The following is a 25,178-nucleotide window of genomic DNA, read 5'->3' as shown; positions in this document are numbered from 1 at the left end:
TTTTTTTAAAAAGTCTCACAGTAGACTTTTCTAAAAATAAAGCAAGCTTCATTTTGCTTTAAGTATTTTAAATTAAGAAACATTTCATAGCATATATTTTCCAAATTTCATGATAAAACTATAGCACTCATCTAAACACTATTAAACATTTTATTTCTTTGTCAATTTAATACTATTTGATAGGTATGAAATGATGTATGAAGTGAAAAACTTCAACTACATCAACATACAATGGTAAGAAATCGTAATTAGGAAAGTCACCATTCCCAAAAGAGCTGGCCAGGTTTCATTCCAGATAGACTAGTTTTTGTCATCATCAATATGGCCATAGAAGAAAAACTGCACTAAGGAAGAAACATGAAAACTATCTTTATTTTCTCATATTGTTAAAAGATTTGGAAGAGAAGTTGGGCTGGCATGAAGAGAATGGAAAGCTACACAACTGAGAATAAAAGTTATTTTCTTATGCAATACATCCAAGAAATTACTGCAAAGAAATAAAGTAGGGTCCAGAAGGTATTAAAAAGTCATATTGCAAGTAATCCTAGGCTGATATAAGGCAAAAAGAAATGGGACGATCTTGGGTATGATGAAGTTTAATTTAAAAAGATGCAACGAAGTTAGGCACTGTTAGGAAACAATGACAGAGATGAATCCAGAAAATACCAAAAATAGATGGGTAGGTTCTTTTTGGGGGTAGGGGGAAAAAAAACCAAGAAGGAAACCTGAAAGCTGGCCGGGTTGGGAGCACTGTGGCCTAGGGGCTCTCTGGTTATCAGTCACCTCCTCTCTAGGCCTCCAGGGAAGATCACTGTAAGGAATGTCCTTGTAAATCAAAAGACACACACACATATACACAGACACATCAACTAACCATGTAATCCCCAAGGTCAGAAGTACACCACAAGAAAAAAAAATGCAAAGAAGATTTGAATGTTGTTTTTATTTAAAATTTTACTGAAACTCCCTCTCACCCCCTTTCAGCTCTCTAAGTGAAAATGCATGCAAAGTCTAAGTCTGGTTGTATTCTTTTTAAATTATTTCTTAAATCCCTGAAAATGTGGCTTTTGAAACTTGGGGAAGTGAAGCAAAGACAAGGAATACTAAGGACCCATTTCATTTGCCTGCTTCCTTGTTTATTCATGAGCAGGGCTAGACTCGGAAACCTTTCAATGAAATGGGAAGCATGTCTGTAGTGGAATAATGCTTAATAATGATTTCCTCTCTCTTCAGCCCCATGAAAGATAAGGAACAGTTTCAGGGAGGTGAGAAAAGGGCTTAGAAAATTTGGCATGACAAGGAGAGCTTCCTAAGTTACTAGGAGAACCTGGCAGGTTATCCGTAGATTCCGGTGTTTGGATAATGCATTGATGTAAAGAGCATCAGAATCTCTTCAGGTGCCCTGGACTTCTGTCATTAGTTTCCTCTTTTGGCTATTTCCCTTCTATGTCCTGCTGAGGAATTTGCAAGGCCAGTTTTCCTTGTCTGTGTCTAGGAGGAACTGGCCAAAATAACTGAAAGTTTCATCTATATATAGTTGGAGGTGTGAGTGTTTGGGGGCTGTAGAGAGGGGTTTAATAGAACAATAACAAATGCCTTAACACCCTTTAGTGTCTTCTAAAAATTTACCCTGCGAGCAAATCCTAAGCAAATGACCAGTAGTTTTTCATCTATTCAGGCCACTAATTTCTTAAAGTATTACATAAGTTTAGAAAATATTATCCAAAGGTATTTCACACTGAATAAATCTAGAATGTACTGAGTTCAAATATTTAGAAAGAGCTTTAACAACTGCCATTCATAAATACTCCGTTGTGAATCAGAGAATAAAGATGGAACTTCGCTTAGTTAGTAAGTGGTTGATAGCTGTCCACTCTCTGCAGAAGTGTATCTGAATATCCAGGGGAATAATACCTGAAAGAGAAAATTTTTCTGTTAGATACTTATGAAAAGATTCAACATGGTAGGCACAAAAGATTCAATACACAGTATTTATCTAAATTAATTCTATCAGTGAAACCTCAAATACACTCTGAATAGTTATGCTCCAGTAATGCTCTCTGCATAGGGTTAGAGACTCTCAAGGAAAAGAATGCCAACACACGAGACTGTGCTAGATAAAGAGCAAAACACTGAAGGGCTATTAAAGCAGTGGCGCAGAAGAGGTCTTTTCAAAGCAAGATACTTGGATCCAATGACAATATTTTATTACAGAGACTGTTTTTATTATGTCATATGACTGATGTTGTTTTAGTGATCATAGCTTATAGACTTTTTAAATAAATTAGACATTACTAATCAATGACTGCATTCTGAATGCCTTACAGGTTATTCTCAGTATATATCTCAATCAGATCAGGTCATCAATAAAAACAAAAATTTCTGGGAGTATAATTCACATTAAAGAACTATTTAATAAATGGTTACAAATATCCCATCATACAAACTTAGGAAATTAGTCATTTTCATTGATTTGGGGCATCTGTAGTACTAAAATGTATTATTTATAAATTGAACATTTATAAAATAGATAGTATAAAAGTATTAAATATATTGATTAATGCACTGTGGAATGCTTCATACTTATGGGAAGAATTTATATGCACATAAAAGTATGTCAAATAAAATTTGGCAGCCATTCTAGAATAAACAAAAAAATCTAAGTATAATCTAAAATTTTTCAAAACACTCAAAACAATTAAACTTCCTAAGGTGCAGATAAAATCTAATGATTTGCTTTGTCCTTGTTAATAATCTTTACTTATTCTCAGATTTTGACTTAAAAACTCACAATTTATATTACACTAATTTTTCCTACAATTTGTCAAGTGGAGGTGAACAAAACAGAACAGTATTTTCTCAATAGTGTATTTATAGGCAGGCATAATTAAAAAGACACATGCATACATACATAAAACTTACCCTAAAAAAGTTTCTCCTCTAAGGGCATCCTACCCTTGAAAAAACTGTCCTTCAAGAGTGGGTCTCTTTGAAGTACTCTTTCATTGAGGAAGTCACAACTGTTTCTCTGAGTTAGTCACAAATTTTAAAACAGGCCTCACCCGACTAGGTCTGATAAATGTGTCAGATATGAGATAGGTATTTTTATATAAATGGTAAGAAGTAGATTTGGAAAAATAAAAACTTAAAAAATTGTGCTGTTTCATGTGGTAGCCACTAGCTACATGTGATTATCGAGCATTAGAAATATGGCTAGTGTGACTAAAGAACTGAATTTTGTATTTAATTGTAATAAAAATGTAAAAACTGATATTCAGGGGCACCTGGGTGACTCAGTGGGTTAAAGCCTCTGCCTTCAGCTCAGGTCATGATCCCAGGGTCCTGGAATCAAGCCCCACATCGGGCTCTCTGCTCAGCAGGGAGCCTGCTTCCTCCTCTCTCTGACTGCCTCTCTGCCTACTTGTAATCTCTGTCTGTCAAATAAATAGATAAATAAATAAACTGATATTCAATTCAGTTATTTTCAGTGAAACTTTTTAAAAGAGAGAGCGCACATGCACATGTGCATGTATGAGTGGGGGGAGGGGCAGAGGAAGAGGGAGAAAGAGAATTTTAAGCAGGCCCACACCCAGCCCACATGGGACTCAGTCTGACAACCCTGAGATTGTGACCTGAGCCAAAAATCAAGAGTCAGGCACTTAACCCACTGAGCCACACAGGTGCCCCTAGGTAAAACTTTCAGGTGTCTTTGGAACAACTTATAAATCTACCTTTTCAACTGTAAACTTTATATAGTCCAAATACAGGTAAGTATTTCTAATAAAATTTAGCATCTGAATTGAAAGGAACTGGAAGTGATAAAATAAGCTATTAGACAAATATGGATAAATATGGCCTTTAATTCTGAATGTTTTACTGGCATTTTTCAAGATTCAGTTGTTTAAATCATTCTATCTTTTCTTGGTAAATTTGCTTTTATTTATTTTGGGTTCAGTGGTATAGTTTTTCTTTAGACTTATAAGGACTGAGGCTTAGGTTTAATGCTCTGCAAATCAACCTTATTTAAAAAACTACATTTTGAAAAGAACTTCCTATTACTTTATTATGAGGCACCTGCATAACACAAACATTATTTTTTCTTCAAATATAGTAACTTTCTTTTTGCCACTCAACATCTCTTTCCTATTTGCAATACTCCTGTTTATATAAATGTGAGCATAAGGCTGAAAAATAATATGCACGTAACTATGAAAATCAGAATCTACAGGCCCTTTCTAAATCATGGTCACATTAAAAATTGCTAATTTAACTTGCACTCTGTATGCAGGCACACTTTGGTAGCGTGTGTATTGGATTAGTATAGATATGTCTCAAACAATATTCCAGCTTGATTTGGAGAGGTGTGTGTCCATCTGAACATTATTAAATTTGTGGGGGAAAAGAGATCACAGGAGAAGTAAATGTATACATTGGTGTTATGGAGTATTTCAAGGCCACACTTGGACACAGTGGATATAAAATCTAGATTTAAAGACAGAAAAACTACATTATAATTTTGAACTACTCAAAGTCCATTTTTCCCACCTTACTATTTCCTCTGGGTAACAGTTGTTAATACTGTTGATGTATTCTTGAAGGAGAGATCCAGGCTCTGCTTTTATCTCTTGAACCTTTTTAAGTCCACCACTTGTTACAAAAAGTCGTCGAGCTTTGCTGTCATGTGGTAGTACCTTGAAAAGTCAAGCACACAAAAATGTCAGCTTTTCTTTTCTAAGTGGGATTATAGTTGGTGAAAACAAATAATCTACCTGAGGAAGTGTAAAGGAGAATTTATGTGCACTATATCTATAACAAAATGAGCCTAAATTTGCTGATGATTAGAAGTAAAATGTAGTCTCTTTAGAAATGTATTAGCTTTTTATGTTGTGGAAATGGAATAAAGGCCTTGAACATGAGCAAAGGTAATGGGGATCCACTCATATATGTAAAAGCAAAGCAGTGTCCCTCATTTGCTTACACCCATTCAGGGTCTCTCCTCTACCCACAAAATTAAAAGCAACATTCTTCAGCAGGCACAGACAGAGAGCCTTTTGTGACTCAGGTCCTAAGTACCTCTCCAGCTTCCTTCCCTACCAATCGCTATCCTAAATTTCATTTCAGTAAGCTCAGCAGGTGCATGTTGGGCCATTTCTTGCCTTTGCCTATGCTATTTCCTCTTCCCAGAATGCCCTTCCCCTCCATGCTTCTCCCCACATTTGTTTGGCTCTTACTCATCTTTTAAGATTCAGCCCAGGCATCCTCTCCTTTAAGAAAATTTCTCTGGGACATTCCTACCTACCCTCGTATCCCTGGATGAGGTAGATAACTTTTCTTCTCTTACAGCGTTCTGTTGAACCACTGTCAGTGCACCTGCTGCATAATATTTTAACTGTCAGCTTCTATGTCTGTCACACATAAATGTCATTGGAGACAGAAATTATACATTCATTCATTCCTCTAGTGCCTGGTGCCTAACAGATGCTCAATAAATGTTTAACAAATGAAAGAAAATACTAAGCAGGAAAAGGAAATTGAGGAGATGTTAAAAAGGCAAGAAAAATCAGAAAAATAAGGAATCCAAATATCCAAGAGAAGATTTTTTTAAAATATTTTATTTATTTATTTGACAGAGCAAGAGAGCACAAGCAGGGGGAGGAGCAGAGAGAGAGGGGAAGCAGGCTTCCCGCTGAGCAGGGAGCCCAATGTGGGACTTGATCCCAGGACCCTGGGATCATGACCTGAGCTGAAGGCAGATGCTTAATCATCTAAGCCACCCAGGCACTCTCCAAGAGAAGATTTTAAGAAGCAACCAATGAGAACTTTAAAAAGTCACTAGATTTGACAGTGGATGTTCTTCTGTTGAGGGGAAACAGCCAGTGGAGATGAAGAAATAAATTATGCAAGACAGCAATCACTGATCAGATGAGAAAGGTCCTGGAGAGGGGGTGGTTTTGCATTATGGGAATCCCTGCTCCCTTCTTTGGTCATTGCTACTATGCTCTCTGACAGAAACACCCTTTCTTTCCCTGTCCATTCTTTCTCTTTCTTCAAAGACCAGCTTTATTTCCTTGCAGTTCCTCCGTTGAAGGCCTCTCTGAATACTTCAGATTGCATTTATTTATTCCTTTTTAAATTAAAAAAAAAAGTTTATCATGAAATCTAGTACATTGAAGTGCTTTCTAATTGCTTTGTCTGGTCTTCCAGCTAGATTATAAAAGTTCTTCGAAGAAGATCTTTTTTTAATTTTTTTTGGTCTATCCCCCAGTGTTTAACAGAGTATTAGGTACATGTAGGCATTTAGCAAATACTTAAATTTGCAAAAGGATCTTGCTAATAGAATGATAATACACATCAACTGGACAATAAAAGATGACACTAGTGGGGCACCTAGGTGGCTCAGTTAAGTGTCTGACTCTTGATTTCAGCTCAGATCATGATCTCAGGGTTGTGAGACAGAGCCCTGCATGGGGCTCTGTGTTCTCAGCATGGAGCCTGGTTAAGATTCTCTCTCTCCCTCTGCACTTCCCCACGCCCCTGAGCTCACACACACACTTGCATTCTCGTTCTTAAAAATAAAAAGATACTAGAATATATTTCTAAAAAGTGAAATAAGCCTACAGATACATATTTTCTAAATACTTTGTTTGGCCTGGAGAGTTTTCATTACCTCCTATCTCTGACCCCAGCCACACTAAACTAACGTCTTTTTACCTACTGCCTTGCTTTCTCATCTCCTTCTAGTGCTCTGGTATCCTTAAATTAAAAAAACACAAAATTCTGCCTGAAGCAAAACAAAGGCACATTTGTTAGAGTCTATCATCTGTAGTACTGTATTTTATCTCGGCTGTCTAACATCCACAAATCCCTCTGGTTTACTCTAGTAATTTATTTTGAACTCAGTTCAGGTTAGTATTTTCACAGTGAGTTCAATAAACTAGAATACCTCACTCAGTAGTATAAAAGATCAGACCATAAAATAAAGCTTTCAGAAATAAGGTCAGCTACTTATTTTCAAGAGCTGATGACTTGTAGATGAACCACTCAACAATTCCCTCCCTCTCCCTTTTAGTTGACCAAACTGGCTGCTCGATTTCTTATCTAGTACCCAAAGAGGGAAAAAAGGTTTGATTATTTTCCTAGAAGGGGAGGACAGAACCCAAGTGTTGATACCCAGAACTATATCCCAAGGCAGCCTCAGCCATGTAAAACCTTCTGCTATCCCGTGACTATGGTGCTTGGGAGCCAACCAAGCTGCTGAAGATCATGGAAGACAGATAACTGAAGGCTATTAGCAGATAGTAATATCTTTCAGATGAGTACCTGAAAATGGACCTAATAACTGCAGGGCCTAGTTTAAAAGTTGTAACAATATGTAATTTTTGCTCATTGTTTATAGAAATATAGTATACAAATAGTAACACCTCCTTTATATAGCATTATACCTAACTATTCACATGAATTTGCCCCCTACTCATTTTTATTAAATTTTTTTAAAGAATTTATTTGACAGAGAGAGATTACAAGTAGGCAGAGAGGCAGGCAGAGAGAGAGAGGAGGAAGCAGGCTCCCTGCTGAGCAGAGAGCCCGATGCGGGACTCGATCCCAGGACCCTGAAATCATGACCTGAGCCGAAGGCAGCGGCTTAACCCACTGAGCCACCCAGGTGCCCCCATTTTTATTAATTTTTAAGAAATTAACCTTAACCACGTTTATGTTTTATTTCTTAAAAACAACATTTTAGGTTTTTCAGTGGAGAGAGGGGATTTGAATGCTTAATACATGCCTGGGATTAAGCTAAACCCTTTACAAATAATATCCCATTTAATCTTTACAGTGACCTTATAAAATAGGAATTCTTATTACCTCCATTTTATTGGTAGTCATACTAAGGTTTGCAGACATCAAGACTTTGCTAAAGATACTACAGGTCGTAGGGATGCCTGGGTGGCTCAGTATGTTGATCATCTGCCTTCGGCTTAGGTCATGATTATTCCGGGGTCTTCGGATTGAGTCCTGCATTGGGCTCCTTGCTCAGTAGGGAGGCTGCTTCTCCCTCTGCCTGCCTCTCCCCCTCCTTGAGCTCGCTCACTCTCTGACAAATAAAGAAAATATTAAAAAAAAAAAAAAAGGCACCTGGGTGGCTCAGAGGTTAAAGCCTCTGTCTTTGGCTGGGGTCATGATCCCAGGGTCCTGGGATCGAGCCTCTCATCGGGCTCTCTGCTCAACAGGGAGCCTGCTTCCTCCTCTCTCTCTGCCTACTTGTGATCTCTGTCTGTCAAATAAATAAAATCTCTAAAAAAAAAAAAAAAAGATATTACAGTTGATACATGGGAAATCCAGGCACCCTAATTCCAGAGCCTGAGCTCATAACCATAACCATTATGGGATACTACTTTCAAAGACCCCATTTTCTTAAATCAAATCTCCTGATCACAATGTAACCAGTTCTTTATAGCTTAGTGTTGCCACCCTGGCCATCAATGGCTGTGGGGATACAGTCATTCTTTCTCAGCCTTTGCTATCAACAGTCGATCCTGCTGGCTAAGCCCATATCCAGCAGCTTGACCTTTCTACCTTACTACTTTTACTCTGCAATGATCTAAGAAATTTGATGGCTATATTTGTTAAAAAACTGTTCATAAAATAAGTCAGTAAACTCCAAATGACTGAAAGCATCTCCAGTAAAGTGCATGGACTCTGTCATAAATGATTCAGTGAACTTTTTTATTTTCCTTTATAAGATCTTTGCACTGTGCCCAAGTAAGTGAGATTAACAGATAACTACTAAATTACTTATGAATATAAATTACCTGCATTATGAAGTGTTTATAGATTCATATACTATCTACTACCCAAGAACACTGGAAAAGACAGTATGGAGGCTGTAATGAAAATGTGAGGAAGAAGGAAGTGTGAATCATTTAAATGTGAATTTTATTAACTCATGTTAATTTTATTAACTTGTTACCCTTCCTGTCACTACAGTCAGTGAGAGTTAAGAAGTAAATGCCTGTGCCCATCTTTCAGAAGACATTGACCCAACAGAAAAAAGTTAACAAGTCATTTAAATTTTCTTTCCCCACTTCTAGAAAAGAGAGCATTTCTTACCTTACTGAACTGTCCAACCACGTGCTTCAGGATATTGGGAGGGGCATCATACAGAAATGGCTCAAGGGCTGGTAAATAGGTGCATTTTTGTAGGATATTCTTTATGGCTTTTTTACTCTGTTGAAATACAAAGCAAAATATAGACCAAAGAAGCAATCAAGCTTGACCAAAATCCATGCCTCATATTCCTAGAATGTGAAAATGAAATGAATTTCCAGGTCTAACCTGCAGTTGTTTCATTGTTTAAAACAGTTGTCAGAAAAACTTCTATCTGGCATTGGTTTTATCATAGAATACCCTGCCAGTTGTCTTCATGTGAAATTTTAGAATATACAGTGTATTACTGATATCTTAAAATTACCCATGAGTAAAGTAATATTAAAAAGCATAAAGCTATAGACTTAAAATTAATATATATTATATTTTATTAGTATAAATTATATAAACTGTGAGATAACCAACATGTCCTACTCCTTCCAATCAACAAATAGAAACTAGTTTGTTGTAGAAAGTCATTATCAAACATTGTGTATTCTCCAAAAGGTTTCATGGCTTACAGGTATATAATCAGGAAGATCCTACTATGTTCATTATTTGGTGAACATGTGCAGATATGCTCCTATAGCTCATGGGAGAAACTGCCCCATTCACAGGTAAAGCAACAGGAAGTGTGTCACCCGCAAGCAACACCACAGGCACCTCTCCACTCTCCCCAGCACTCTGTATTTCACAGTGCCTCCGGGTGTGACAGAAGGAGGATCCTGATGTGACTGCAACCAGCTCTCGGGCCATAGCTCACTGTGCCTCAGCGTCCTGGTCTTCAAGCCTGTCCTCTTCACTTTGGAAGGCTCACAGCTGGGTTTGTCTACAGCTGTTTTCCAATGGAATTCCATACCTGCTTGTATGTGGTTTTGTGTGTGTGTGTTTTGTGTGTGGTTTTGCTTGTATGATGAATGTTTAGCAGTGCTTTTGAAATGTCAAAGAGCATTTTGGTGTTTTGTTTCCAAGAGCATTTTGATTTTCACATCATGAATTTTACAGTTGGCAAATGGATTCAGGAAAAACTTTGATCACATTTGTGCTATGAGGAAAGGCTCTTTAATTTCACGGTTTCCCAGAGACTCAGGCTTATCTCTTGGCACATTTGTCCTCAAATATTGTTTCACAAACTAAATGAAATAAAATAAGGAATGTAAGAAATGCAGCTCAACTTTCTTCCACAGTAGTAAACCTACATTGAAATTAAACTACCAATCCCCAGCATACCTAGTTATATCTTTGTGAGTCATCTTCGGGTCACGGTGACCTTAGCAGGTCTGCAAATTTAACTTAACTGTTATTGGTGATAAGGTCTACTAATTGTATCACACAGATCACATCACCATGCCATGGTGATGTACTGTCAAGTTATTAATTAAGAACTCCAGAAAAGAGTCTAATGATCCTACAGATTACTGAGTTTTACTATCCTTTGTCAAGAAATATACTTGATTTATGGGGCACCTGGGTGACTCAGAGTGTTAAGCCTCTGCCTTTGGCTCAGGTCATGATCTCAGGGTCCTGGGATTGAGCCTCACGTCGGGCTCTCTCCTCAGCAGGGAGCCTGCTTCCCCCTCTCTCTCTCTGCCTGTCTCTCTGTCTACTTGTGATCACTGTTTGTCAAATAAATAAAATCTTTTTTTTAAAAAGGAAATATACGTGGGGCGCCTGGGTGGCTCAGTGGGTTAAGCCGCTGCCTTCGGCTCAGGTCATGATCTCAGGGCCCTGGGATCGAGTCCCACATCGGGCTCTCTGCTCAGCAGGGAGCCTGCTTCCCTTCCTCTCTCTCTGCCTGCCTCTCTGCCTACTTGTGATCTCTCTCTCTCTCTCTCTGTCAAATAAATAAATAAATAAATAAATCTTTTAAAAAAAAAAAAAAAAAAAAAAGGAAATATACGTGATTTATTACTACATTGACTTCTAGATAGGAATGTATTTCATGATTAATAATCAGCTATATTTCCCAACATGAAAGAAATATTAGTATATTAGTTAAGATTTTATTTACTGGTCAATTTCTGGGCTTAAGATTTTTTTTTAAAGATTTTATTTATTTATTTGACAGACAGAGATCACAAGTAAGCAGAGAGGCAGGCAGAGAGAGAGGGGGAAGTAGGCTCCCTGCTGAGCAGAGAGCCTGATGGGGGCCTGGATCCCAGGACCCTGGGTTCAAGACCTGAGCCCAAGGCAGAGGCTAACCCACTGAGCCACCCCATGGGCTTAAGATTTTTTTAACAACCTTATTGAGATATAATCTACATACCATAAATTCATTCATTTTAAGTACACAATTCAATGGCTTTTTAGTAAACTTACAAAGTTGTGCAACTATCACCACAACCTAATTTTAGCACATCTTCATCATTCCAACAAGGAACATCATTCGATCTGTAGTCACACCCCCACCAGCCCTGGGCAACTGCCAACCTACTTTCTGTCTCTATATATGGACAATTCATGTAGATGGAATCATACAGTAAGGGAACTTTTGAGTCTGATTTCTTTCACTAAGTATAATGTTTTGGGGGTTCATCCATGTTATAGCATGTATCAGTGCCTCATTCCTTTCATTGTCAAATAGTAATCCATTATACAGATATTATCACATTTTGTTTATCCATTACCAGTTGATAAACATTTGGGTTGTTTCCACTTAGGGTGATTTTGAATAATTCTGCTATGGAGATTCATATACAAGTCTTTGTGTAGATATTTTTAGATGTTTTCATTTCTCTTGGGAAGATACCTAGGAGTGAAGTTGTTGGGTGATGATGGTAAATTTATGTTTACTATTTTGAGAAATTGCCAAACTGTTTTTCAATGGGACTGCAACATTTTACATTTCGACCAGTAATGTAAGAAGGTTCAAAATTCTCCATATGATTATCAACACTTGTTATTATCTGTCTTATTAACTATAACCATTCTTGTGGGCATGATGCAGGTTTTGATTCACATCTCTCTAGTGACTAATGACGTTGAATATTTTTTCTTATACTGATGGATCATTTGCTGATGAAATGTTTATTCAAATGGTTTGCCCATTGTTTAATTGGGTTGTCTTCATATTATTGAGTTATAGGAGCTCTGCATATATTTTTGAATATAAACCTTTCTTGAACATATTATTTGCAAATAATTCAAGTCTGTGGCATGTCTTTTGGTTTTCTTAATGAAGTCTTTTAAAGCATATCATGATGAAACCCAACTTATGAATGTTTTCATTTACCACTTGAGCTTTAGGTTCATTTCTAAGAAATAAATGCCTAATCCAAGGTTTCAAGGACTTGTTCATTTTCTCCTAAGAGTTTTGTTCACTTAACCCTTATATTTAGATCTATGATCCATTTTTAGCTACTTCTGGTATATGGTATAATGTTCCAAATTAGTATTTTTGTTTGAGAATGTTCTAATTGTCCCAATTCCATTTGCTGAAAACACTATCCTTTTCACATTAAATTGCCTTGGAACTTTTGTGAAAAATCAGAAAAGGGTCTATTTCAGACTTTCAAAATTCAGTTACATTGGTATATATATATATATATATATATATATATATATATATATATCTCTTTATGTAAGCAAGTTCCACACTATCTTGATAGCTATAGCTTTGTAGTAAGTTTTAAAATTGGGCAGTATAAGTTCCTTTACAAGATTGTTTTCACTGGTCTGGGTCCTTGCCATTTCCATATGAATTTTGGGATCAGCCTCTCCAGTTTGCGGGGAGGGAAGCCAGTTGGGATTATGACAGAGATTGTATTGAATACATAGATCAATTTGGGAAGTATTGCCATCTTAACAATATTGAATCTTCCAGTCCATGAACATGCAGTGTCCTTCCATTATTCAGACCTTCTTTAACATTTTTTAGCAATGTTTTATAGTTTTCAGTGTATAAGCCTATATTTCTTATTAAATTTATTCTTAAGTATTTGTTGATGCTATTGTGAATGAAACTATTATCTTAATTTCATATTTGTTTTTTTACAGTTTACTTATTTATAATCTCTACACCCAACATAGAGTTGGAATTCATGACCCTGAGACTAAAAGTTGCATGTTCTACTGACTAAACCAGCCTGGCACCACACATGTTTGAATTGTTCATTACCAGCATATGAAAATATGACAGATTTTTTATATTGATCATATATCTGGTAATCCTGAACTCTCAGTAATTCTGGTAATTTTGTACATGTGTGTCTGTATTCCTTAGGATTTTCTATACATAAGATCATGTCATATGTTGGGTTTAAAATTTATTAGCCTTTAGAAAATGTGCCTTATGTTTGGTTATTTAAGGCACTGAGCAAAATAAAACAGTTCTTACAATTTCATAGAGAATTTATATGGGGTAAACACACCCTTTTATTCTCCTATTTCAGTAAATCAAGTAATATATTACTTTGAAATAATAACAAATTATGAATTTTTCTAATTGTCATAGCATTTAGTAGTTAGTCTTTATCCTTAGATATGTATAAATAAATGATGATGTCACAGAAGGAGTTACGAGCTGTCTATTCAGGGCAACTTGGGTTTAGCCTGGTTTTCCTATAAAGTATCATAGCATGTAAGCTCTACATTCATTCATTTTCTGTCATTTCTGAAAAGTGACTCTTTCCACTTTGATAAAAGAGATTGTAAAAATCACGTTAAGTAACTAGCAACACTATTTTTTAATCTCTCGACACACATAAGAATAGAAATTAACAAACTAAAAGTGTTAATACGATGCAAATACTTGGTATGATTTCAATTGTTTTTTACAGAAAATGAAAGAAATAACAAAACTTATCCATTGTTGCTTGCCTTAATGGATGATCTTTAATGAAAACTGCCCACAATGAATGTTTCTTATTGAAAAGTTAATTTTGCTCTGAAAGCATTCTGGCCCAAAGAGTTACACTTATTAAAAGGAAAGGGAGGTGCAGCACCAGGGTGGCTCAGTTGGTTAAGGATCTATTGATTTTGGCTCAAGTCATGATCTCAGGGTGGTAAGATCAAGGTCTGAATGGGGCTCTTTGCTGGGCATGGAGCCTGCTTAAGATTATCTCTCTCAGGGCACCTGGGTGGCTCAGACGTTAAGCATCTGCCTTTGACTCAGGTCATGATCCCAGCATCCTGGGATTGAGTTCCCCATAGGGCTCCCTGCTCAGCAGGAAGCCTGCCTCTCCCTCTGCTTGTATTCTCTCTCTCTGTCAAATAAATAAATAAAAACTTAAAAAAAAAAAAAAAGATGATCCTTCTCTTCCTTTCAAAGACCCCCCCCCAAAAATTTAAAATTAAAAATAAAAGGAAGGGTGAACATCAGAATAAATCTTCACGACTTTGGGTTAAGCAAAGTCTTTTTAGATAAAGCTCCAAAAGTACAAGCAACAAAAGAAAAAATAAATAAATTGTAACTTTTACAATTTTAAAGATTTTTGCTACGTATAATACGATCAATAAAGTGATAATAACCCATTGAATGGAAGAAAATGGTCATAAGTTATACATCTGATGAAGATTTGTATTCAAAATATATAAAGAACACTTACAACTCAATAATAAAAACAGAATAGCCCAAATTAAAAATGGACAAAGGGTCTGATTAGACATTTCTCCAAAGGAGATATACAAATGGCCAATAAGCACATGAAAAGATTTTTCAACATCATTAACCATCAAGGAAATGCAAATCAAAATCACAGTGAAATGCCAATTCACACCCACTAGCCTGGCTACAATTTTTTATAAAAAGGCAATAACAAGTCTCGACAAGAATATGGAAAAATTGGAACCCTCATACATTGCTAGAGGGAATATAAATGGTACAGTCACATTGGAAAACAGTTTGGTGGTTGCTCAAAATATTAAAAAGAGTTATTGTTTGACCTAGTCATCCTACTCCTAGGTTTGTACCCAAGAGAAATGAAAATGTACATCCACATACATCCACACAAAAACCTGTACAAATATGTTCATAGCAGCATTATTTATCATAATCAAAAGAGTAGAAACAGTCCAAATGTCCATCAACTGGTCTATGGGTAAACAAAATGTAGTATAGTCATACAATGGAATATTATTTGGCAATAAAAAGGAACAAAATACTGAAATACGCTACAACATGGGTGAACCTTGAAACTTACACTAAGTGAAAAGAAGCCAGCCACAAAAGACCACTTATAATGTATGATTCTGTTTAAATGAAATGTCCAGAAGAGGCAAATCCCCAAAGACAGAAAGTAAATTAATGGCTGCCTGGGGCTAAGCAGGGAAGGTATGGAGTGACTGCTGGGGGGGCGATGAAAAGGTTCTAAAATTAGATTGTGGCAAGGGTTGCATCTGTGAATATACTAAAACCATTGAATTATACACTTTAAGGGGGTGAACAGTATGGCATATGAACTACATGTCAATAAAGCTGTTAAAAAATGAAGGGAAGCAACCATGATGACAAGAACACAATTATTAAATCAAATAATCTTAGAAATACTTTCATAACTAAGGTAATAGAATGAACTTACTCAAATGCCAAACTAAGATAGACCATTTCAATATGATGCCTCTAAATCAAAATAAATGAAAATGCAATTGTGTGAAAATATTCAAATATATGTAGGTGAGCTTATTAGATAAAAGATGGATTTTTTTCCCCCATTTTCAATAAGGCGCAGGCAGATATAAAGCTATGTGAAAACATGCAAGCAATTCCAAGGGACTGCTCATTGGTTCTCCTGGATCAGAACCAATTAGAGAATGCTTACAGAAGCTGACATGCCTTTGGGACAAAATGAACTTCAACATGGCCTTTAATTTGAAAGCTGCCACAGAATGACAAATGAGAAATACCATTAGACAGTTCCTAAAGCTCTTGGATACATTTTTCCCTACTGAGATAATGTCAAATCAAACAGACTTGGGCTTTCACTCTAAAGCCTTTAAAACAACAAACGTTAGAATCCAAGAAACCTTGGGGAAGCAAAAATAATAATCGAGTCCCTACAATAAGAAAATATTTGGATGGACTTAAAGCCTTGGAAGGATTGCTGACAGGATAATGATTAATAAAGATCCCACTTTTTAATTTACTACCCACTATATTTCCTGGAAGTAAATATTTTATCAAATATAGACAGACGGAATCTTAACTTTTATTAGTAAACCTGAATGTTTTAGTAAAACTACTTTTGTTAAACTTAAACACAATAAAAATGATCTTACTTCAAAAGGTGAAGTTTTCAAACTTATTTTACTCTATGATATTTATATGACAAAACAGCATAATAATTCATTAAAAACCAAGTTACATAAACTTAGTAGTATATAAAAAGCATTTAGTGCTACCTAAGACACCATTTGCAAGAGTTTCTCGAACTGTAATTATCAGGGGTGCCTGGGTGTCTCAGTGGGTTAAAGCCTCTGCCTTTGGCTCAGGTCATGATCCCATGGTCCTGGGATCGAGCCCCGCATCTGGCTCTCTGCTCCACAGGGAGCCTACTTCCTTGCTTCCTCCTCTCTCTCTCTGCCTACTTGTGATCTCTCTCTGTCAAATAAATAAATAAAATCTTTAAAAAAAAACTGTAATTACTATTGATTCCAGTATTAATTATTCATGCTATAGTTGATATATTCCTTTATTTTCTAAAACTTCAAGGAAAATAGAAGTTGTTACACACAGGAATCTGAAAGTGATAGAGACTATTAATAATTTACCTCCTGATAATCTAGAAGTTGAATATGATTACTATTCTATTTTGTGCACAGCTTATACCTGCAGAGACCCTGCAGAGGAGACCACAGTCATTGGACCACCAGAGAAAGGAGGGAGGAGGAACGAGGGGGGTGGGCGGGAATGAAGAGGGAAGTGAGGGAGGTTGAAAAGGCAAGCATGATAAATGGGTTAAAGAAATATGAGGCAAAAGTGAACTACATAAATAAGTTAAAATTATATGTATGTAAATCAGTTTTACTTGGACAACTCAAAACTGGAAATGTAATTGTGGTTTCTCACCAGAAAGCCAAAGAATCACAGAATTGTTAAACAGGGAAAAGCCTTAACATATTGTCAACTTATTCTCTACCAAACTTTGCAAAGGAATACACTGAACACTGTGGAGAAATGTAAGGGAAGCCTCAAATCTATTAAGTCATTGATCTAGAAAGTCTTACAAAAATTGAAAAAATGCTAATGTTAGAAATTCCCTCAATGAAGCTATAGAAAAATAACCTGTAAACATAACCAAATAAACATAAATTCATTTCTATAAAATTTATAAATCCAATAGATGACTCACTATAAAACTTTCAGAGTTCCTCAGCTATATAGTTCAAATAAACTTCCTGCCTTACTATACCATCTAAAATTGCTTCAGCAGGGCACCTGGGTGGTTCAGTGGGTTAAGCCTCTGCCTTTGGCTCAGGTCATGACCTCAGGGTCCTGGGATTGAGTCCTGCATCGGTCTCTCTGCTTGGCAGGAAGCCTGCTTTCTCCTCTCTCTCTGCCTGCCTCTCTGCCTACTTGTGATCTCTCTCTGTCAAATAAATAAATAAAATCTTTAAAAAAAAAAAAAAAAGAAAACCAAAAAATAAAATAAAATAAAAACATTGCTTCAGCAAATGTGCTTTCTTATTTGCTAATTTATTGTTTTAACTAAATTTAAATGTCATTTAACTTACTCTTGTTAATTTTATTTTGAATTATTATTATCTTTTCTGTCCTCTTTCCTCAGTCCAAGTCAATTCTAAAAACTACTTTCAAAGAAAGGTACATGTTTTCTTAAGGGAGTTATGCTGGGAAACATTTTTTTCTTTCTTTGAAATTCTAAAATTATTTAAAAACCCATCCTAATTAAATTTATGTTTTGTGAATCATTCTCGTAGCCATTAATATTTTTTTAAGAAACCTTCCTTCTTAAAAAAACACATGATTTTAAAATTTTTAACTTAGTGAATTTATGGACATTTTTCTTTTAAGGAACAAACATAAAACATACAATTAAATGATCAAACAGACTTAGGAGAGGTAGATCATAGCTTCAGGAATACCCTCTGACCATTATGCCTTTCAAAAGCACCTTAAATTCCTCTGGACGCAGTTTTTAAATGTTAACTGGACTAAAGTTTTAATTCACCTCCAAACTCCTGCTATTCAATTCCTATTCCATAAGGAAAGTCAATATGAATATAGAATGAAAAACCAGACATTCATTTTACAAACCACTATGCACCTACAGAGAACTTTAAAATATGTCACTGTTAGAGATAAGGATAACCCATTTTCAAAGAAAAGCTACTGTGGGGGTATAGCTCAGTGGTAGAGCATTTGACTGCAAAGAAAAGCTACCTCAGTTCTTCTGATATATTTGTATGTATGTATGTATGTATGTATTTATTTATTTATTTATTTGACAGAGATCATAAGTAGGAGAGATGCAGGCAAAGAGAGAGAGGAGGAAGCAGGCTCCCGATGAGAGCAGGCTCTCCCGCAGAGAGCCCGATGCGAGACTCGATCCCAGGACCCCGGGATCAATACCTGAGCTGAAAGCAGAGGTTTTAACCCACTGAGCTACCCAGGCGCCCCTATATTTATATTTCTTGACTAAAAAAATCAATATTACCCATAATGATAATGAAAACATTTAAGATTACGTATTTTTAAGAATGAGTCAAATCTAACAAATCTTAGTACAACTGTTTAAGATTAACCACTTACTTTTACTTGAAGATCCTCGGAACTTTCTGTTGACATATACAATGAAAGCAGAACCGGCAAGGTGTTTGTGACTGCAACAGCCCGGGCGTGCTCTGGAGTGTGTCTCCCAATCTGTCCTAAGGCCCAAGCCGCAGCAGCCTTAATATGATCTTCTGGTTCTTCTGACAAGCAGACTGACAACTGGGGCACACCCTGCAGCGTTGATCAAAAGAGCAAGTGTTATGAATCTAGAGCAGGATTAAAGAGTCTTCCATGTCTCTCAAACATTAGAAGAAATCATTTTGTCCTTGATCCCTTTTTTCCTAAACGGTTCAATAAATGAGCACATCACAGGGGCTGTCATTTTTCAAGTCAATAAAATGACTAGAACTAATTTACCTTAATTGTCTGTAACAATCCAACTAAACTATCTCTGCTAGCATTTACTCCCCAAATAGAGAGGCATTTAACCAAATAACAGATGCCCCAGACTAGTATATTACAGGCAAAACTAGATTCCACTGTGACAAAATAAAATTGTTTAGGATTTTAAACCTTTTATTGTCCTTTGTTTAAAAAGTTAATTTAGAATCCTTTTTAAAAAAATGCCCTTTACCAAGTATAATAGATCTGAGAACAAAATAACTACTATCCAAAATCAAACGAATGAGCAAGAACCCTATTTAAGTAAATTTAGATGAAATAGATTCACTAAAACCTTTCCTGAAATAGTAAATAATTTTCATTTATTTTGGCCAACTTTTAAATGATAGTTTTGCCCATTTTAACATGATTAAAATATCAAAATAGCAATGATTACTTTTGTTACCCAGATATCATGTACTTATATGCTGCACAGGCTTCAATTTTATCTCAATAATAAAAACAGAATTAACTAAAGGGTCTCAAATACACCACATTTTATATTCCCAAGGAAGACTCAAATAACTAAATCAAATTATTATTCCAGATTCTATATAGGCATAATTTTGTAATGAATTTGAGACTATAATAATTATCACCTTAAATTTAGTATCACAAAAGCCAGTATCAAAAGGTCAGGCTACCATAGCAAAAAACAAATGATTATGTATATTTTCTCTTTGTCCACCTTAAAATTCAGTTTTCAGTAAGACTAACTGCCTAAAGAAACTGGCCATATCTCTTCATCAGCTTCTTTCTTATAACTGAAAATGTGTGTCTGACAAAACAAAAAAGGTCAGATCTGTTTCCAGAATAAGGCAACTTTCCAGAAACCCCATACTTCCGGGATATATCAAGAATGAAGGCAGGAGGAAGACAAGGCACTTTTATCCCCACCCTCCAAATTCTGACCTATGGGTCTCCATTGTTATGACTATCAAATGAGATAAGGAACATGAATGTGCTTGGAGAATTATAAAGTATTGTGTAAATGGAAGCTGTGGTTACTGGTCCTTACGGGGCTGCACAGGACAAGGAAAGAATCATGCAGCCCTGGAGGTGTGCCTCAAACTGCTGCTGCCACCACCCCAATCTTCACTAACTGAAAGGCAAACTAGGTGGGAGAGGCCAGTGGCAACCCTAGACCAAAGGAGGGGAGCACCTCCTGGTTAGTTGAGGGAAGAAATACAGGAAGCAAAAGTAATTGCTTCTTTCATCCTTCTTCCTATGTGTAAGCTTTCTATGCACAAAAGAACTGCAAATCAAAAATCCCAATAATATCCCCATGGCGACCCTTCAGAAAGCACTACTGCTCTAGTCACTATCATAGTCTTTGGTAATAGAAGAACAAAAGGAAAAGCGCAGGATAAAAAGGGAGTGAAGCAAAGAATTATCAAGGAATTGGTAGAAAATAAAGATCTGAGGTTCCTTTTTATTCTGAGGATTAGCAAGGGATAAAAAAAGAAAAAAACAAAAAAACTCGCACTTCTGTTTAACACACAGCAGGTTTTCTATGCTGATAAGAAACCCACACCCTAGAGGGTTGCCAGAGACACTGTAAGCATACAGCCTTTGAAGCATTCTTTGGGAGATCAATATTTATTCATTCAACAAATATTTTTTGAGCACCTACTATGTGCCAAGGCTACACTCCATGATGGGTTAATACCGAGTTGAGATAAGGCCAAATCCCTAGAGCAAGGACACAAAAACATTACTATCTGATGTGTGCTCTGAATTTCCTCCACCTAAGAAGAGAAATCAGTTCATGAAAGCTGAGGGAGAGAAGGTAGATAAAGAAAGGATGTGCTAGGCTTGTCATCTCTTACCCAAATGACAGAAAAGGGGATAATGTATAGACCTCAGAGAACAATGAAAATGAGTACCAGGCATGTCATTTATAACAGTTGTATTTTTTTTTAAAGATCTATTTATTTATTTTAGAGAGAACGCATGCACAAGCAGGGGCAGAGGAGGGGCAGAGGGCGAGGGAGAGCGTCACCCAGCAGACTGACTACCCACTGAGCATAGAGCCTGATGTGGGGCTCAATCCCAGGACCCCAAGATCATGACCTGAGCTGAAACCAAGAGTCAGACACTCAACCAATTGCGCCACCCAGGTGCCTCTATAACAATTGTTTTGAATCAAAGTGTGCTTTATATGTCTATAAATATGTAGTCAATCCTTTGAGATAGATACGTAATATTTAAGTACAGATAATACTAAACCTCAGAAGTGTTGATAGTTTGTCAATATTAAACACTGGCAAAAACGTTAAACTTCTGCAAAGTAAACCTTACTTCAAGCATTGCTTTGGGAAACTTATTAACAAACCTTGAAAAAAAAAAAGCTGAAAATTTCTTGAGATAATTCTTTCACTCTGGTCAGTTCAATCTTACACTCTGTGGAAGGGCATTCGTGTGTGGTTCTGTCTTAGTACATCTCACTGCAATAATCAGAGGAAATGAAACAAGCACAGACCTTGGAAATGATCACCGCCATTGCCAGGTTCTCAGAATGAGCTGCTACATAACCAAGCATCATGATGCCAGGCAGTCTTATGTTCCCTTTGCAGGACCCAATACAATCAATCACGGCAGCCACTCCACCGGCATTAACGATCAACTGCGAAAGCTAGGAGGGGAGGAGAATCAGAGCATTGTGACGATGAAGCACGAGATTACCTTTAAATCTCACTTGAACCTTGCCCATTTTTTTTTTTTAATTTAGGACCTAAAAAACCATCTGGTGAAATCTGAAATATCATTTAGTGAGACTGTTGTATTCATTAAGGAATAGATTAAGTAGAATAATCCTGCTACTTCAAATGTGCAGACATACTCATTGCAAGGAGCCACTCTGGGGTTCAGTTGTTCATGCATCAATAGCACGACTTTTATCCTTATTGCAATAGATGTTAAAATTCCTCACTTAGACATCAAGTCTAGGGCGAGTTCATAACCAGTTAACACTGAAGCTCCCAATCACAGTGTGTGAATATGAAGCACATTAATCACTGAGTGCTAAAAGACAGTGTCAGACTTGAACCATTCTAGCCTAATTATCTCCCCTTTGCTAGCAATGACTACTAGCTGATTGCACTTCAATCTTGAAAAATCTCAACCAAATGAAGACGCTAGGTGACATCAAGAATGAATTTTGTGAAATGAAATTGATTAGTCAAAATATACACAGAAAAAGATGCAACTTCAGAATCCACCCAGATTTGCTTCATCTCTTCTCCTTCAGCATCTGAGAGCTCAAGCACTTAGCAGAGGGGTTATACTAGGCTGTGAGCCTGGTGGTCTCTTCAGACCTGAAGGCATGCTGTCTCTCACTACTCCCAGCTGACCCAGAATGACAAGGATGACAGAAGTCCATGCCACCCACTGTCTAGGAATCAAAAGCAGGAAATTATTAGAAACTGAGATTTTAGGCTGAAATTCTATTGATATAACCCAGTGGTTCACAACTAGGGACCCTTTTGTCCCCTGGGAAACATCTGGCCCATATATGGAGACATGTTTATCAGGATAGGGTCAGGGGTGCTACTGGAGTCCATTGGGGAGAGGCCAGGGATGCTGCTGACCATCCACCCTGTCCTGTAGAGGACAGCCCCCCCACGACAAACAGTTACCTAGTCTAAAACGTCCACAGTGCTGAGGATGAGAAGCCCTGAGCTAACCAGATTCTGTGGCACAGCACTTGAGCCCTGCAAACAAGTTGATGTTTTGCTTAAAAACTAAAACTAGCTAAATATTACTGTATTTTTAAAACTTAATTTTAATTTTTTTTTTTTACTTACCTCAGGTGTATGTTTTGCAATCTCTCTAATTAAAGTAGAAGCATTTTTCTTCACGTATTCATCTTTGTCCTTCAGGCAGGTAAGTACAACTGGGAAAATCTCCGCTTCCACAACCATTTCTGCCAGATCCACAGAATGCTTTGCAATCTGACTAAGAGCTGAAAGGACCTGACGCTATTAAGCAAAAACCAAAATAAAAATACATGATATAGAGCTCGCTGCAGAGTTCTGATTCAAACAGCTTTATACACACTCAAATCCCTTTATAAGAAGGAAAAAAACAATTACTTTTCTGACAGAACTTTAGGAGTCTTGAGACTGTCAATTCCTAGTCTTATACCGAGACACTTAAAAATGATACTAGAACTTAAATTCCCTAATTCCCAAATTAAATGCCTTCATTCTTTTGTGGACTCTTTAAATCTCTTATCTATGCAGATCATCAAAGAATATGACCTTTGGATGATAGTATTTCTTAATTAATACTTACTTAATGATACATATAGTACAAAAAGGATCAAGCAGAAGTAGCATCTTATTTTTGGCATCATGCTGATAACATTTCAAAGAACTTACCATTATTTAGTTAATGTTAACAATTTTAGAATCTTATACAATGTAACTACTAGAATGGGAAAGTACAATTAACCATTAGCTGAGAATCAAAAAATTTTAGGGAGCTATTAAAAAAAGGCTAAGATAAATACGGCAATTTTCATGGAATCTTAAAATATAACAGTGGCAGACTAGAAGACCTTTAGGTCTTCCAACCCTGAGATTCAGTCATTACATAATTCCTTATTTTCATGATTAATGTTAATACCAGTGTTACTTCTAGTTTTCAGCGTTGCACATATTTTAACCAGATAGGTCCACTGTCTGATTTTTACAGCATAAGGCTTACATATTAAAAGATCAAATACATAACATACCCATATCTGCTTTCAATGATAAATTTTCTAATTATTTTTAAATGCATAATATTAATCTACACACATTTCTATTTTCTGAGGTAATCAGAAGCCTGATTTGTTTGTTTTTTAACTTTATTTTTAAGTACCTTTAATTTAGAATCAGGGTTCAGGATCATCTGGGCTAAGTGAGCAATAGCTCCTGCGTCCACTACCGTCTGCGCTAACTCCGGAGAATGCTTTGAAATATCACTGAGGGCTGAAGCAGCAATCCTTTTCAAAGCAATTTCTGGCTCCTGGATACAGAGTACTAAAAGAGGAACAGCTCCCGCATCCACCACAGCTTGTGACAGTTCTGTGGGTCCAAGAAAAGTAATTAAGTGAGTATGGGTGACTGACCCTTGTGCAAGCCATTTTTCACCCTGACAGATACAGCAAAGAAAAAAGGGGAGGGTGTACTTCACTGTCTCGACATCTGCATTTCAAATCAGCCTTCCTGGTTTCATAAACCATGTGGACCAATCCTGAGCTGAAAAGAATACAGGTCAATAGACGGACCTCCATTTACATGAACACATTTGAGGTAGATTAGGCTGAAATGGCTTGTTATTCTTTTTTTTTTTTTTTTAAGAGAGTAAGCAGATGTCAGCTGTTTAAGCTCTGACAATTCTGCACTTCTCAATAGGCAAGCATTTTATGCATGGTTTACAATAACAGAGAAAATTAAAGTACCAAAAATTTACCAACCACACTAATTAGGCAGTATTTTGTGCTATTTACATGAGTAAACATTAACATGAATCTTGTGCCAATAATGTCAATTTTTAAATTCTTTTCATCTTATAGTACTTTTAAAAGATTTTTTTAACTTACTCAGGATTAAAAGGTGAATTTTCACTGTACATATAAAATGAGATCTACAACTGAACAACATATTTTGTATGCAAATGTTAATGTAAAGATAAAGGAATAAATTTATCTTAACCATTCCATGTCAGAAATAAAATCTTTTGAATATACATGTTTATTTGTTCACATGTCCAAGACAAACAGCTATAAAAATAACACATTTTAAATTACAGAGAATTGGAAACAAGCGGGCAGACCCATAAAATATATACGCAAAAAATGTCTTTTGAGAAGCATAAAACACCATACCTAGTTACAGATTCTCCCCTCGTTGTATTCATGGCCTCTTACTAAATCACA

General features: G+C 36.4%; 1 protein-coding gene across 2 annotated transcripts in view; it reads right to left on the bottom strand.

The window, feature by feature from the left end:
- Positions 1 to 931: 931 nt before the first annotated feature.
- The window catches only part of SPAG6 (sperm associated antigen 6), a 63,361-nt gene continuing 39,114 nt past the window's right edge, over positions 932 to 25,178 (bottom strand). The window contains exons 5-11 of one of the 2 annotated variants that reach the window (XM_032349605.1): positions 24,119 to 24,324; positions 23,059 to 23,232; positions 21,735 to 21,887; positions 18,851 to 19,042; positions 9,109 to 9,225; positions 4,546 to 4,691; positions 932 to 1,914 (exon numbers count right to left, since the gene is read on the bottom strand). In XM_032349605.1, the coding sequence (XP_032205496.1) occupies positions 1,845 to 1,914; positions 4,546 to 4,691; positions 9,109 to 9,225; positions 18,851 to 19,042; positions 21,735 to 21,887; positions 23,059 to 23,232; positions 24,119 to 24,324 (1,058 nt within the window). In that variant the 3' untranslated portion in view covers positions 932 to 1,844. The remainder of the gene's footprint in view (positions 1,915 to 4,545; positions 4,692 to 9,108; positions 9,226 to 18,850; positions 19,043 to 21,734; positions 21,888 to 23,058; positions 23,233 to 24,118; positions 24,325 to 25,178) is intronic. The other variant, XM_032349606.1, reaches the window with a different exon arrangement.

This window comes from Mustela erminea, chromosome 6 (genome assembly GCF_009829155.1).
Source record: "Mustela erminea isolate mMusErm1 chromosome 6, mMusErm1.Pri, whole genome shotgun sequence".
NCBI lineage: Eukaryota > Metazoa > Chordata > Mammalia > Carnivora > Mustelidae > Mustela > Mustela erminea.
This window is presented reverse-complemented; position numbering and strand designations above follow the sequence as displayed.